Source organism: Drosophila sechellia, chromosome X, assembly GCF_004382195.2.
Source record: "Drosophila sechellia strain sech25 chromosome X, ASM438219v1, whole genome shotgun sequence".
Classification (NCBI taxonomy): Eukaryota; Metazoa; Arthropoda; class Insecta; order Diptera; family Drosophilidae; genus Drosophila; species Drosophila sechellia.
The window spans coordinates 10,052,621-10,068,703 of record NC_045954.1 but is presented as its reverse complement, the minus strand read 5'-3'; the positions used below and the strand labels follow the sequence as shown (position 1 = coordinate 10,068,703).

General features: G+C 40.6%; 3 protein-coding genes and 1 long non-coding RNA gene across 6 annotated transcripts in view; 3 read left to right on the top strand and 1 right to left on the bottom strand.

Moving 5' to 3' along the window:
* Positions 1-2,685, top strand: part of LOC6617535 (mannosyl-oligosaccharide alpha-1,2-mannosidase IA) — a 48,939-nt gene extending 46,254 nt beyond the window's left edge. For all 3 annotated transcript variants that reach the window (XM_032724208.1, XM_032724207.1, XM_002041814.2), the window contains 4 exons: positions 51-275; positions 358-496; positions 571-832; positions 891-2,685. In XM_032724208.1, coding sequence (XP_032580099.1) covers positions 51-275; positions 358-496; positions 571-832; positions 891-1,037 — 773 coding nt within the window. In that variant the 3' untranslated portion in view covers positions 1,038-2,685. The remainder of the gene's footprint in view (positions 1-50; positions 276-357; positions 497-570; positions 833-890) is intronic.
* A 1,471-nt stretch (positions 2,686-4,156) lies between these two features.
* Positions 4,157-5,261, top strand: LOC6617534. The gene has a single exon (XM_032724447.1). It carries the CDS (start codon positions 4,334-4,336, stop codon positions 4,565-4,567), a length of 234 nt encoding a protein of 77 aa, XP_032580338.1. The 5' UTR covers positions 4,157-4,333; the 3' UTR covers positions 4,568-5,261.
* A 3,710-nt stretch (positions 5,262-8,971) lies between these two features.
* On the bottom strand, positions 8,972-13,276 carry LOC116801970. The gene is made up of 3 exons (XR_004362350.1): positions 13,199-13,276; positions 9,219-9,297; positions 8,972-9,089 (listed from the first exon to the last, which is right to left on the bottom strand). It is a non-coding gene; the product is annotated as an uncharacterized LOC116801970 (long non-coding RNA).
* LOC6617532 (myb-like protein Q) lies at positions 13,224-15,615 on the top strand. Its single transcript, XM_032724446.1, has 3 exons — positions 13,224-13,894; positions 14,405-14,502; positions 14,817-15,615. The coding sequence occupies exons 1-3, from the start codon at positions 13,831-13,833 to the stop codon at positions 15,315-15,317; spliced, it is 663 nt and encodes a 220-aa protein (XP_032580337.1). The 5' UTR covers positions 13,224-13,830; the 3' UTR covers positions 15,318-15,615.
* The last annotated feature ends 468 nt before the right edge of the window (positions 15,616-16,083 follow it).

Sequence of the window (16,083 nt, the reverse complement as noted above, 5' to 3'; positions counted from 1 at the left end):
GGCTAGAGTCCTCAACCGAATTCAACTAAACCCTATCCACTTATCCACAGTTCACATGTCATTGGGCGCTCTGGGCGACAGCTACTACGAGTACTTGCTGAAGGCCTGGCTGCAATCCGGCCAAACGGATGAGGAAGCCCGCGAGATGTTCGACGAGGCGATGCTGGCCATTTTGGATAAGATGGTCCGCACGAGTCCCGGCGGACTGACATACGTCTCCGATCTCAAGTTCGACAGGCTGGAGCATAAGATGGACCATTTGGCTTGCTTCTCGGGTAAGTTCTTGGTTCTGGTATAAGTTACTTACCTTACCTTACCATGTGTTCCGCTTTTCAATAATCTTTTCCAACTTTTTAGGCGGCCTATTCGCTTTGGGAGCGGCCACGCGTCAAAATGATTATACGGACAAGTACATGGAGGTGGGCAAGGGCATTACGAATACCTGCCACGAGAGCTACATCAGAGCACCCACTCAGCTGGGACCCGAGGCCTTTAGGTGCGTAAATCCACAATCCACAAATCCACAACCCTTAAAGGTGTACTAATTTATCTGCTATTCAACCCATTTAGATTCAGCGAAGCTGTGGAGGCGCGAGCACTGAGATCGCAGGAGAAGTACTACATTCTCCGGCCAGAGACTTTCGAGAGCTACTTTGTGCTGTGGCGACTCACGCACGACCAGAAATACCGCGACTGGGGCTGGGAGGCGGTCCTCGCCCTGGAGAAGCACTGCCGCACGGCGCACGGATATTGTGGCCTGCGCAACGTCTACCAGCAGGAGCCGCAAAAGGACGACGTTCAGCAGAGCTTCTTCCTCGCCGAAACGCTTAAGGTGAATATCTTTAATTGGCCAAGTTGAAATTGAATTTAAACAATTGGTTCCCTTGCAGTACCTGTACTTGCTGTTCTCGGATGATTCGGTGCTGCCGCTGGACGAATGGGTGTTCAACACGGAGGCCCATCCGCTGCCGATCAAGGGTGCGAATGCGTACTACAGACAGGCGCCCGTAACGCTTCCGGTTTCGAACGCATCATAAACGGGCGCCATGCTGCGCCGCTGGCTGTTCGGCCTGTCCCTAGCAATGCACCTTACTTAGCTCGCGATATTTGGAAACCTACACATGTGTGTACCAGATCGTAACATTTTTTTTTGTTTTGTTTAAGTTATTAGTTAGATTACGTGAGAATGACAACTGCTTACGAAAGATATTGTATGCTTACAATCAATCCAGGCACACAGACACACACTCGAGAAACTGTCAATGTAACATATTTATAAAGCTTGCACATATATAGGAACGTAAACTTAAACGGATATATCGTAGTTTAGTTCTTAACTGTTTGCACAAGTTTCTCCAAGTCTCTCTTCTTGATTTATCTTATGGAATTAATAGCAATCCAAATAGTTGACAGAGGTGGATGGTGGGAAGACCTCAATTTCCATTTAAATGCGAATGACGTAGACGTAGGCAAAAACTCTTGATATTAATTATGATATGATATATAATATGATATACGTGTAAATGTAAAACTCAGGTGTTCTTATTATGATTTTCCTTGCGCTCACACAAGGCACTTTTTCAACTAACCAGCTACGTAACTATCTCTACAAGCATTCTATACGCAATTCTCGATCTGCGACTATATCTCTGTGTGGATTTATGGCCACTTGGGGGGCATTTCGTAAGATCTACTCTGCTAATTTCCAATTCGAATCTTTGACCACTTTATTTTGTATATAATTTCTACTGACTTTCCTCACAAAATGAAGGCAGAAGAAAATCGAATTGATATTTATACAAATATATTCTTACACAATATTGTTTACTTTGTAGCCTAAATATTTAAATATAAATCTAATATAGAGTCTAGCTTACTTTATGTGACGAAAGAAATGTAACGCGAATTACCTTAAATCAAGAACATCAAGCGAAAAGAACGCAAATGAATATATATACAGTAAATAAATAAATATATATTTGTATTTAATTAAATCAAATAAAACGTAGGCAATTGTTAAAATAAATTAATGATACGATGGAACGTGCCGAGCGAATGGTAATTTAATTTTTAACAACTGTAAAGGTTTTTTATAATAATAATACCAACAGTAAACATATTTATAATTCTATTTATAACTGTAATCCATAGTCTAAGCCACAAGGATCGCATGATAAAAGGAATATAGAAGTTATTTAATTGTTTTTTTTTTTTGTAACATACGCAGCTTGTTCTGTGTAAAGTGATTTAACAAACGTAAAATAACATAAAACATAAGCTAAGACCCTAATGTAAAACAAAAGAATTTTAAAGAAACATTTTAACAAAATAAAATAATATCAAATTTAATTACACCGATAAATGAAGAAATCTAATAAATCCAAGCTAACAAAAGTTAAACGAGCTAAATGCTTAAAAAGAATAGGAAGAAAAGAATGAATTCGATACTAACTAAGCATAAATTTAGTGTCTAGAGCAAAACCTTTTTTTGTTTAGATCAAATTAGAATTGAGGCCAATAGCGAGATATATAATATATCCGATTATAATGCCGAACACACAGATTCGAATGGCAGTTTGTAAATGCATCAGACACAATACATTCATCAACGGCAGTCCCTGAGCTGCTGAGGATGTCACGTGTATTTTGCCTAAATCATAAGTTTAATAAAGATCTAATAATTAACTTATAACTGTGCGTTATTTATTTAGTTCATACGGTATTCAAACGCTTCAAAAAGGGGTTTGAAAATACATATATATTCTTATTCTATTCTTATATATATTCTTATACTACACTCATACGTAGTGTTGGAAATTCCCTGCTTATTCAGCTCTTTCTTTGTGTAAATATTTTAATCTCGCAGCACATTGATAGCTCATTGATAGTTTGTCCGACTATAAACGAGTGCCCCCCATAACCCGGTGATTCCACTTTCAGATATATTTATGTATCTGCCACATAAGCCACTTCACGAGCGAGCAGTTGTCGAGCTCAATTAATGAGCAGCCCACTTAAACCGAATGTGCGTATACTTGATGAAGAAACTTGCACAAAAGGCGAACACAAAGCACAATGTGAGGTTAACAACATTCGCCGGCGATTCGAGAACCCGGAAAGGGAGTTCGTCGCGACATATCCACCCTTCCAGCCACTTCGATTAACCCCTTGAATCATGATTGTTCAAGAAACAATCTTTAGCTATATGTAGATACGTATCCAAATGCGAAGCTAATAAAATGTATTGCTTTCGGAAAGAGTTTTCTAAATTTTTCAAAGGGATATTTATAATGTATTTTTTAACGTAATGGGTTAACATTCGATTGTCGTGCAAAGTCCAAATTTTGCCAGCATAAGATCCTCAGAAGGGGCAGTAAAACGGGGAATCGAATGCGAACAAAGCATAACGATAAAATGGAGGAGTGCCAACTGGCGATTGCATTCGCCACCCACCGCCCACTTCCAAAAAAATGCGAAAACAAGCGTGCGAGAGAGTACACCCAAAGAAATATAAGAGGACCTCTCTGAGAAGAAGAGATTTTACCATTACATGGGGTTAAGACTGCAGTCTTGGGTTTGCCGACACTGTAAATTGTGTCGCATTAAAAGTGATTAAGCACATACTAGCTTGGCGTTTCTCTCAGTGTACCGTATCAGACCGGTCGTTTTCCCTCTCATTCGCTCTTCTTTGTCGAGTAGACTAGACGAGCCCGCCAGACCAGACCAGCTGAGGGTGTGTGCGTGCGCGCTGCATGGCAATGCCGTGGATGACACTGTTGTTGTAGCTCCAAGTTGTTGGCATACCCTAGGTTTTTAAAAAAGTCACACAAGTGGTCGGGTAAAGGTTTATAAGCCAATATTTACCAACCTAAAAAGTTCAAACAATTTAAAATGTATTATTCTAAAAATAAAATGAACCACAAAAATGCGACTTAAGTTCTTACTACTAACTGAAAACTTTTATATATCAACTGAACTTAAAAATTACAAATAGAATTTAATTGTTATTTATCCTCCACTTGATACTGATATACTTTTCTATTGCAGGGTATTTGCCGGTCGCCTCACTCGTCTGAGAAGGTTCTACTCTTTGTGCTTGGCTTGTTTTTGTTTTTTGTTTTGGTCGTTGACGTTGCGGCGTCGCTTCTAGCAATCCGCACAGTTCGCATTGAGACTCCGAACAGAGCGGCAGTCGCTCCAGTTGCAGTTGCAGATAGAGATACAAACACAACACAGATACAACTACAGATATAGATACAGATTTAAGATACAAAATATAGCTTCTTTGGCCAACTTTAAACCTCAACCAGTGCAAGAAAAAACAAGTGTGAAAATGCCGTTCCCCATCCATCCGCCCAAGCAGATGCCCTGCCCCCACTGGCAGCACTTCCCCATCAGTCCCGTGGACAGTAAGCCGAATCCCTTCGATTCCGTGGGCGGAGCGGCGGCAGCGGCCACCCAGGTCAACATAGGGGTTAACAAGCCACCGGAGCCGGTATCCTATCGCTATTGTTTGCAGTGCAAGAACTCCGGCAAGGAGCCAACAAACCCCGCCGACAGAGAGTAGCCCCAAAATCATGGAGGTGACCCATCAATCCAAACAATCAGCCATCACCTGTAATCAGCCACTTCAATAGAGGACGCACTTGGCGAGCCAATTGAAACGGGAAATAATCATAGAAATCACAGAACAAAGTTTTGAATTCGTTTACATCCCATCCAAGCAAACCATCAAACCATTTTTTCTGTGCTGCTACTCATATTTTTCTATAAAAATGGATCTGAATTTAAAGGTTACACATAAAACTATATATTAATACCAAATTTCTTAATTAATATCTGATATTTGCAAAACAGCGTATTTAGTTAATGTGAATAGACGATCAGACATTATTTTAAATTAATTTAAATGCATCATTGCATCAGGAAGTAAATATGCATACATAAGCAATCATTTGATAATTTAATATCAGGTCCAAACGCAGCCCAATTTTTTTCTGTGTTGTTATTATTTAACCTAACCTAAGCACATGTTTCATTAATTTTTTTGTTGCCCATTTACACAGTGTTTCTTTCGATATAATTAAGCTAAGCATTTTGTACGTATTTAATTTGTATTTAGAGCTAAAGACTACAGTTTATACATTTTATGAATTTATGAATTTTGTTTATATATATTTGTATAAGAGAAGCGCAAATAAACGCACGACGCATTTAAAAAACGAGTTCTACACAAATACACAAGCACTCCCCAATATACATGTACCATATGCTCTCTGTTTTTTTTGTTTTGATTCCAAACACAGACTTTGTTTGGTTCTGTTTCTACTTTATTCGGTTTTTGGGGTCTCTGTTTTTATGTTTATCAGCATTTTTCAAGGTCACCGATTGAAGCGTGGAACGAAAAAAAGGTGCGATAAGAGCGGCTTGAGATTTGAGTTTTTGATTTGGAAAATTCGGGAATAGTCGGATTATTTTTCTTTCGCCTGTCCAATAGACAAAGTTCAACAAACCGATTGAAATGAAGGCGAAGAGAGTGAAAAATACGGCGGATGAATGAAAGGGTGTGGGGGAAAATAATTGCATTCGTTCGCCGCTGCAAAATAATTGAACACAGTTCTCAGAGAGTTCGTTGATATGCATGCTAAGATGCGCATACACTGAAAAAAACTTCTAAAAACTTCTTCTAATGCATGTTGCAGTCATAAAATCACAAGCAATTTTTCAAAAATAACTCTAACTCTTGCTGTAAAACAACAAATATCAGGTAAATTTCGTATACACGATCATTAGAATTCGTCCCAAGAAACATATGTATGTAGTTGTGTTTGCCAAATAAATGTCAGTTATTTTCTCTGAGTGGCAAATTGTTTATGTAAGGATGTGTGCACTCAGAACCGTACTATATTTAACCTTATCGCGTGAGTCGGCGAGTGCGTGTGCGAAAATACTGACATCCAAATAGTTCGTGATATTCGTCCTATTCGCTGATAGGTGAAATTTGAGTTTCCAAATGACACGGTTTAGTATTCCATTTTCGGACTCTACAATTTCGGCCTTTTGCCCAAATTAGCAATTTGCGATACAAATTTTCGGGGCTTATCTCCGCTGATACGGACATTATCTAACTTTGAGTCTAGCCAACGTGCCCCCTAAAATAACACACACAAATAAGAAGATATAGAAGTGCAGATAAACGTGAAAACAATCATACATACATAAACATAAAACTAGGAATCCAATCTGAAGTATTTATACCCTTTGCACTAATAATAATATTTATTTTGGCCTTATTTAAGGTTTCTTATCGATAAAAATTATATTGACCATTCGACAAAGTGTATGTTTTTTTTTGGCAAACAGATAATTTGTGAACGCATGAAAAAAGGAGCATCCCATAAGTAAAGATACTTTTATAAATAATGCCAACACATATAAAAAATTATAAATGCACTTTGGTATTCTATTCATCTCCGATCGTGTCTTTTTCGTTTTTATTAGCATCCATAAAGCTTTCACGAACGATGGAGCTTCGAAAAGCTTATTTTTAAAATAAATTGTCTAGCGACAGATACCAAAGCTGTTAAATACGCTCTAATTTCGCTATTTATTTTTCATTATTTACCTTGATGGACATTTAATACGCAACTTTGCTAAAAATAATCATAAAGAGGAAAGAACAAAAGTTTTGAGCTTATTACCAAAGCCAAACATGCCCATCACTTGTTGAAGAATAAAGGAAAAAAATTTTTGAGTCCATTTTCGCATTTTTTGTAAGGGGTATCATCATCAAAATTTGCAAAAAATGGCCAAAAAATAGAATTTGCATTTTTGAACACAGTTTGATTGGAAATTAAATTACGAGCTCAACGAGGTATAACATTCTATATTCAGGCTATTATTTTTAAAGTTGTGGCAAAAAAACTGACTAATTGATGTCCGAAATTCGGAAAAACGGCTTTTGCCAAAAACTTGATATTTACAAACGGAATTTTCATCATAACTTCGGTGAAAATTGTCATACAGACGAAAGAATAACTGAACTGTTTTGAGCAGCAAATTACGATCCCTATCACTTTTTGAAGAATTTAGGAAAATTAATTTTTGGGTCAATTTTTGCATTTTTTGTAAAGGGTAACATCATAAAAATTTGCAAAAAATGGCGAAAAAATATAATTTGCATTTTTGAACACAGTTTGATTGGAAATTTAATTACGAGCTCAACAAGGCCTCACATTCCATATTTGGACTATTACAAGGTGCGTTCCAAAGTAAACAGGACTTTTAAAAAATAGACAGAACAAATGGTTTTATCGGCAAAATCAATTAATTTTATTCAAAATAGTCTCCTCCTGCTTCAATACAGCTTTTTGCACGGTCCAAAAGTTTGTCGAACGAGTGTTTTAGCTCGTTGCCCGGTATGGCCGCTAGTATGCCGGTGCACGCCTTTTGAATGGCCTCCACGTCTGCATAACGCTTTCCTTTCATCGGCAAATGCATTTTTCCGAAAAGGTAGAAGTCGCACGGTGCCATATCAGGTGAATACGGGGAGTGGTTGATCGTTAAAATGTGATTTTTGGTCAAATAATCGGTCACAAGCGTCGATCGATGAGACGGCGCATTATCGTGCAACAAACGCCAACTTCCATCTTCGCGATATTCGGGCCGAACACGTCGAATACGACGCACCTAACGCTTCAAAACTCCAAGGTAGAATACCGCATTAACGTTTTGTCCGTGTGGAACAAATTCTTTGTGGACAATACCCTTGGAATCATAAAAACAAATCAGCATTGTCTTCACTTTTGACTTCTCCAGGCGCGATTTTTTGGGTTTCGGCTCGTCCGTCATTTATTTCCTCACGACCACTTTGAAAACGTTGAAACCACTCGTGCACTCTGCTACGGGATAAGCAATCATCGCCATAAACTTGTTTCATCAATTGAATCGTTTCGGTGAAAGTTTTACCAATTTTAAAACAAAATTTATTTGGTGGCTCTTTGCTCGAAGCTCATTTTCGCACCGATGACAAAAAAGTACTGACACTTAAAACGCAATAACTTCACTTCTAATAGATGGAATGTTATGAAATATTTACTGGAAGTCAATGAAGGATAGCAGATTCTAACGCACTAGTCGACATAAGGATGACGCCACTAGAGGGCGCTAGATTCAAAAAGTCCTGTTTACTTTGGAACACACCTTGTATTACTAGTGTTATGGCATAAAACTGATTGTGTTTGGACATACAATCGAAGAAAGCTGAAATGGGATGTGTTAATTTATTAAAACTTGGTTAAACTTGGTGCATGACTAGTAACGAAAGCAATCAGAATCCAGCTGATTTATAGAAAGGAAGTTTTCAAGCTAGACAGAGCTTTAATCCTTACATTCGAACGGCCAACACTGCCTTCCAAATGTCTCTCTGTGGGCAGAAGCTTTCTCTCTCGTTCTCTCTGGCGGCAGCATGCGCTCTCTGCAGATGTCCTGCGACGCTCCCCGTTAGCTTTTTAATCATGTGGGGCCGCTCTGGTCGGCTTGCACCTCCGGCGCAGCTTCCTGCTCGTCCTGCTCCGCGTCCCTCGTCGCCATCGCACGCACTCGCATTTGGCGAAGGGAGCCGACGCAACAGCAGCAGCAGAAGCCGCCGCAGAAGCCGCAGCAGAGGAGCCGCAGCAGTCGCAAACGCGCAAGCAGCAGCCACAGTCGCAGTCGCAGGCAGTCGCAAGCAGAGCAGCAAGCAGTTGCAAGGGCGCCGCCTCCGTCGAGTTGAGTCCTATTTCGTTTTTCACGCTTTTCCTGCATTTCCACTCTGCTCTGATTGCGTTTCAATTTTCATGTTGATTTCATATTTTTTTCGTTGGATTTTTTGCCAGCGTTTTACGCATTAGTAACGTGTCCTGATTTTGGCAGTGGCATGACAGGAAATAAACCAAAACGCAGCGGCAGCAGGAGCAGTGAGTGGCACAACGGTAATTCGCAGTGTGCCAAATTGCGAATTTCTCACTCTCTTCCTCCGCTATCCCTCTCAATCTCACTCTCTCTGTGCTCCTGTTTGTTGCCCACTTTGTTTGCCAGTGTGTGTGTTCCTAGTTTTTTTTGTTGTTGTGCGAGAAAAGAGAAATATAGTGCGTAAAAATTCACAATAGCATTAATTAACAGTTGCTTTCCCTTTTGGGTCGCAACAGGACCTCCCCGCTCCCCCCGCGCTCACTCACATTAACGTGTGTGTTGTTGGTTTTGCCCTCTAGGCCCAGTTGTTGTTGTTTTTTTCCGAGTGTTTGTGTGTGTGTGTGACTGTGTGAGTAGATGGCAAGCAATAAAATTTCATAATGGTTGTTGTACCAGCTAACACAAAAGCACTCTTACCGGATTAATTAAATTAGAAAACAAAACAAGGCGTAATAAAAATTATAAAATACAAAATAAACCGATTAGAAATACTCGGGTAAAAAAGGATGCTCAAATGGCAAAGTTGAAGCGATGACAAAAGGAGAACTTCCGCTGATAAAGTGACCCAAATATGGAGAGTAAAACCACACATGTTCTTGAAAATTCATTAAATCATAGAAGGAAAATGAAATTAGCAGAGAAGCATTAATATATGGAATAGATCTTAGTGAAATGATATGAATTCAGCGAAAACCTTAAACAAAATATACAAATTACTTGTTCTTTTACAAAAAAAAATATCATAAGTTTCCTGCTGTATCCAAATCTTTGAAGATAAGCTTATAGTACAATCAAATATATATAAACACTAATTAATAACGAGATAATTATGATAAACCGGTTAATTAGCTCGAACATAAGCCAATGAAATCTACACAAAAAAAGAACAAATTAAAAAGCATCCATTTATCTGGTTGTAAAAATTAAACGAAACGGCAAATGCCTAACTGAAAACAGTGTCATTTGGTGGTATCCTTTTGTGTTGGAAAGGTTAGGACCGCCCCGCCCCTTGGGGCATACTACTTCGCCCACTTTTTAAAACCGCCTTTTGTCCACATTTCCCACGCCCAGCTCCACCCACCCACCGCTTTCTTATCGCCAAAGAGTCACGTTTTTGACCCATTTTCACATGCTGGTGCCTAAGCCCATACAGATGGCATAAAAGCTGCTCCGAGTCCTCTTCTACCCCCATTAACCCATGCAGCCAGCCACTTAACCCTCGAGTGGCTCTCGCTGATGTAATGCCATTCGATTTGATTTGCCATGGTTAACCAGATTTGCTTGCCACAGCAATTCGGCATTTTGCGGTTGCTAATGCCTATCCTTACACTCCACAAAATGAACAAAACACATATCTTATATTTTTAAGTGCCTTTTTTATACCTATTATATCAATCAGAAAGTTAGTTTGATTTTCCATAGATCTCAGGAACAGTGGCTATATATATTCTTTTCTATGGCAATTCAACAGGGGAACATGTAAATTAAGTACTAGCTGTACTTTATTATTCACAGTGTATGCGACTGTGTTTGTGTGTGTATGCGTAGGTTAGGTTGATTACTTGCCACACGGTTGACTACAAGTCAGTAAGTTGATGGCCCCAATTTGCGTACGACTCTAATTTGTTTGTTGTGTGTTTTTTCCGGCTCCCATTAGTAAACCATTGGGCCAGCGGGTGACCATCGCCGTGTTGCTCGGTAAATTCCCCAAGCGCCGAAATGAACCACTGACACGCCCTCGGCGCTTCTCTATTTGGCTATTTGGCTATCTGGGTATTTGGCCATCTGGCAATACAATTGGAACCATCCATTCCCAGTCGGACCCAGCCTCACTCAATTCAACGCACGTGCCTAGTCATAGACTGGAAAACAGTACAACTGGAAAACTGGACAACTGAAAAACCACTGAGGTCCTTCCACAGGCTCACGCACACAAGTGCAAGCAACAGGACTTGTTTATCGGTGAGTATTCCACCGAGGAATAGGAATTCGCATGGTTTCGGTTATGGAGGATCACGGAGATTTGACCTTTTCAAAAGTTATGATTAGAGAAAAAGAGTGCAGAGTGTAAACACCTTTTTTGGTGACGAATCCGTTTGATCCTCCAGCGTTGAACACTGCATATTGAACACTGACTAACCTATACCACGTCCTCTTTCCAGACAGCCCCTCGGTTGGGCCCCACTCCAAACTGGCCCATCAATTTTGGTTTTCCTACCCGCCACCGGGCGCTGGCGGCGGTTCCTCAAGTGAGTCTTACGGGTTGCGCATGCGGGGCAGCACCTTGGACCCTCCAATATTACTATTCGTAATACCTCCCATTCCTCCCCCCAAAACAAAGAAAAAACAAAACAATACCGATCCCCACTTCGTTTGTGTTGTTCGTCCCTCGATGTCTATGTAATCTGATTGATCGATATAACCGAAAGCGATGATAATACATTCATATATAGCCCGTGTATAGTCTATAGGGAGTGCGATAATCGTTTGTTCTTTGGTTCCACTTCTTTTTTGTATGACTAGGCCATCCTGTGAGTCCTCTCTCTGTATATCTATCTGTATTTAACATATATATGTATCTTGTCTGTACGTATGTCTGTATGTGGTACGTTTGTTAAGTGACTCCTCTTAGATGTGAAAGCCACATAAAGTATCTCGCTCTTTACATATATAGTCGATGATAACCATACCCTTCTGTTCTTAATATAACATAGGTATATCCATATATTTTTCCACATACCAAATATATTATAATATAGCGTAACTGTAGTCAAGGCCCAGAAAACCAGAGCCAAAGAGAGAGGTAATCCGGCTTAAAGGATAAATTGGAGGATAATAATCCCAGATTTTCCTTGGTTTTCTATCATTCGATAGTCCATATAAATAGATTTTATTTTGGGGCAGGCCAAACTTCTTTTATTGTATTAAAATACTTAAAACGATGTCTATTGGCTCTCCCCAATCAATAAACATAAGATTTAGTTCCGATTTAAGTACGAAATAATTGAAGATTTATTTTTTGTACTTCTTTTCTTTGCTCTTCTTTGATTGTATTGTCTTCTATGTTCAACACACAATAAAAAAGGAATCATAAAACTAAGGAATCAAGTCTAACAAATACGAATTACAAGCGAAAGAATACAAAAATAAGAAATTACAGAATCAAATCGAAAACGGAGATCTCTCCCTTTCAGTCTCTCCTCTCTTTCTATCTGCCTATATGTCTATCTCTTTCCTAAAAGACACACTCAGACACACCGCACTCACCTAACGGTACTAATTCCATTCCAATCGTTTCGGTACGCGTCGCGATCGCGTGTAATCTATTGCCAAATTCGACAAGAATCGTTACTAAAATATAATCAAAATCAAATTCGAAACAACAAGAACAACATCATCACCACAAGTACAACATCAGAAAAAAACCACATTGAGGTAAGGAAGAATTTCTTTCTCTTTCTGTCTCACACTACCCGCCTCTCTCCGTCTCTCTCTCTCTCTCTGTCTTTGTCTCTCTCTGGTCTCGTAGTGTTGGCTTAATGGAAATAGAAACCATTAGGCCACAAACAGATCCCCATTAGAAACCCCATAGACCAAATGAAACCAAATACAATAAGCCCCCCCTACATAGCGAGTTCCGTTATTCCGTTCCGTTGGTTGTTCCGTTACGTTACGTGTAGTTCGTTTCGTTCCACGTTCCTTGTTTCCCCTTAGTTGTCTTACATTTTTCGGTTGGTTTTTGTTTTCGCATTTTTCGTAGAGCTTTGATGATGATAATAATAATGACACTACGATGATGATACTACAAAATGAAGACCCTGATGCGTCTGTGTGTATGTGTGCAAGTAGTTTGTGAATGGAACGGGGTCAAAGGTGGGCCAGGTGTAAGCTTGTGGCGCCCAACTAGCGGCACTCGGGCCTCTTTGAAGTCATCAAAAGGGTAGAACGAGATAATTGCATACGCTTGAAGCTTGCGAAAAGGTTAAACAGATAACTAGAATATAAAATGAGTAAACTGTGTAACGGCGATGTGAGTATTTGCCAAGGCTTGGGGCTAAAAACTATGTTATGGAAAGTAAGCCGGTTTTCTCCTTTTTGCGTAGAAAATTATGTTTTACACACATAGGTAAATAACTGAAAAATAATGGCTTTAAATATAACTTAAAAAATTCGCTTTCAATTTTTACTTTCCTATGATCAATTTTAATCCACCACAACACAGTGACTCAAATAAGTGTTTACTCACCGCTTGTGACGCACTTGTGCTCTTGTGCTCTTGTGGTGGGTTGAATCGGTTGAAGCCAAGGCCAAAGCTCAAAGCTCAAATATTCATGGGAAGCATAAATGCACGAGGAAAGCAAAACGACTGGCAGCAAACCAAATGTTGAGTGTTAGTCGAGTAGAGACCGCTCCTCAAAGTGGGAATGCTCCGAAAAAAATAATAAAACGAGGAAAAACACCATTATAAATAAGTCAAATAATTAACGAACGTGAGAAATACAAAAATGCAAACAAATGGCAATCGTGTTGATGTGTAGATATTGAAATTGATATTGACTGTGAAGTAACTTTAATGCAAGCAGTGTGCCCACCGCAATTCCAAATTACGTGCGTGACTTGGTCACACTACCGCAGAATGCATATCTGTCTGGTTGCCGCGAACACTCGCAGCTGGGCATTAATCCTCCCGAGAAGATGACACTAATTGGGCCGCGGTCAACTTTGGTTGTGTTTAGTGTTTTGGATTCAGTGTTTAGCTTTATGTTTTTAGTGGGCCGCATGTTGGTGCTCAGTGTCAGTTTCGCCTGGCTCTTCGGCCGCAACTGACGACTGTTGATTCCGTGTGGGCTATTCACCTGTCGAAAGGTGCGAATTAGTATGACACCGCCTCGGCTGAGTCGCTATTTGATGGCAGTGCGTGGTGGGCGCGATGGGGAGCAGCGTAAGTAGGGGGGCGTGGCCTTGAACTGTGTATATATATATATTTATATATAAAGACATATATTTGTAGTTGAGAGCGTGTGTGTGCGTGTGTATAAGAGTGCGAGCTGTAGATATGCATGCTGCAAGTTGTTTTATCCGACCATTTAGCACTTTTCAACTTGCATGTTTAGTGCTTGAGTAGAGGATGACAGTAAAATAATTGCAAATTGAAATACAATAATGAGAATTGATTGAAACAGTTTGAACATGGCCTCTTTCTCTCCCCCGTCTCTCTCTCTCTTTCTATTCTTATGGATTTCTTGGATTATTTCTATGTTCCTCATATATTTCTAACATTTATGTTTATTTAACATCTGTTTATACATTTTCTCTGTCATGCTTTCTTCTTTTGATTGAATATTTTTTGATGTGTTCTTTATCGTTGATCCATTACCTTGCTTTTTTATTAATTTACTATTATTTCCCTTGTTTGTTAATATTTTTTTAACACTTTCCTTAAATTATATAGACAGCAAGAACTCGCAGACCGACGAAGAGAAGCAGCGCGATCGACAGCGAAACGAGCGCGAGGCGAAAAAGGAAGAGCAGGACGCTATCAACTACAAGGTGAGTGTGTGTGTGTGTGCCTCTCTCTGTCTGCCTTCTCCCTATCTCTTTCTGTCGCGGCCAATTCGGTGTGCGTGTGTGTGTCTACCGCGCGTGCAAACAAATTAACAATTTGATAAAGCCAATGTAATCCCTCAAAAAAAAAAAGAGAAAAAAATACCAAGAAAAATTATAAAAAAAGTATAGATAAGAAAAGAAAGCAAATCTAAATGAAGCAGTAATTGAAAATGCAACAGCAATAATAACGATGGCCATGCGATAATCCATTAAACCTGATAGTAAGAATGCACTTTGCGACAATTGCATGCAAACAGCGCGACAAGGAGCAACGCGAGGCCCGTCTGCTGGACTTTGAGATACGCCGCCAGCAGAAGCGGGACGAGCAGCAGCAGCAGCGCCAGCAGCAGCAGCAACTGCAGCAGCACCGCGAGCAGCAGCATCAGCAGCACCAGCAGCAGCGCGAGCATCTGCAGCAGCAGCATCGCGATCAGCAGCAGTCCAGCGAGAAAAGTCCGCCCACCTCGTCCAGCGCAGCCGCCGCCCACCAGACACATCCCCATTCGCAGCAGCAGCAGCAGCGGCAGCACTTGCATCTGCAGCAACAGCATCTGCAGCAGCAGCAACAGCAGCAGCAACAACAGTCAACGGGCAGCGGCAGCAGCAACACACCCGTGACCCCAAAGTTGCAGACACCTCCCCCCAAACGATCGCTGCCCCCCGCCTTCCGGAGTCGCTCCATCGAGCGGGAGATCTTCTACGAACGGAAGCGATTCTCGCAGCCGGAAACCGGCGAGATCAAGGTTTTCCATCACTAACCACCACTAAAATCCCCCACTGCCTCAACCCTTTTTAGAACCCACGCCCACCCATCCATACCATTCGCACCTGCCAGCTGCAACTTTTCCATGACCGGAAGGTGGACAAAAGAGCCCGTTAAAGCCTTCAAACTTCTTCTATTGGCATGAATTTTATTTATTTTATAGATTTAGTTCAATTGAATTTATTTATAAATGTTTTTGATAAGCTATCTTCATTTATGATTGGGTGATTGCATTTCTTTTAAATAAACGTTATATTTTTCCTTGTAGCTTAAGAAACTCAAGGAACCTCCTATCTTAGATCCTTTGAAACACCGCTTTTGTCCACCTTTTCAATGATGATCCGCTTAGCTAAATATACTTTCTTTGGGAACTCACTTTGCACAGGAGCTCGATAGTACGACATCATCATCCTCCACGCAGCAGACCTTCCCTGGCAGCGCAGTCGGGGCGGGCAGAGCAGCGGCAGCAGCGGTACCTGGAAGCGGGACAGCGGTAGCGGTTGCAGTAGCAGGAGCGGGAGCGGGACAATCGGCGACATTGGCGGGGCCGCCGGCAACGGCCGCAGCTGCCACAGCTGCGATCATACCGATTCTGCCGCTCGGCGTTGCAACGCTGCGCGATGATTCCACCGAATCCGAGCAGTCCGTGACCTGTGCGCACAACCAGCTCGATGCCTACCACCGCATCATGTGAGTAATATCTAACTAGCCACAAAGTATATGTATTTTAATTATAAGAGTGATATAAAAGCCAACTACAC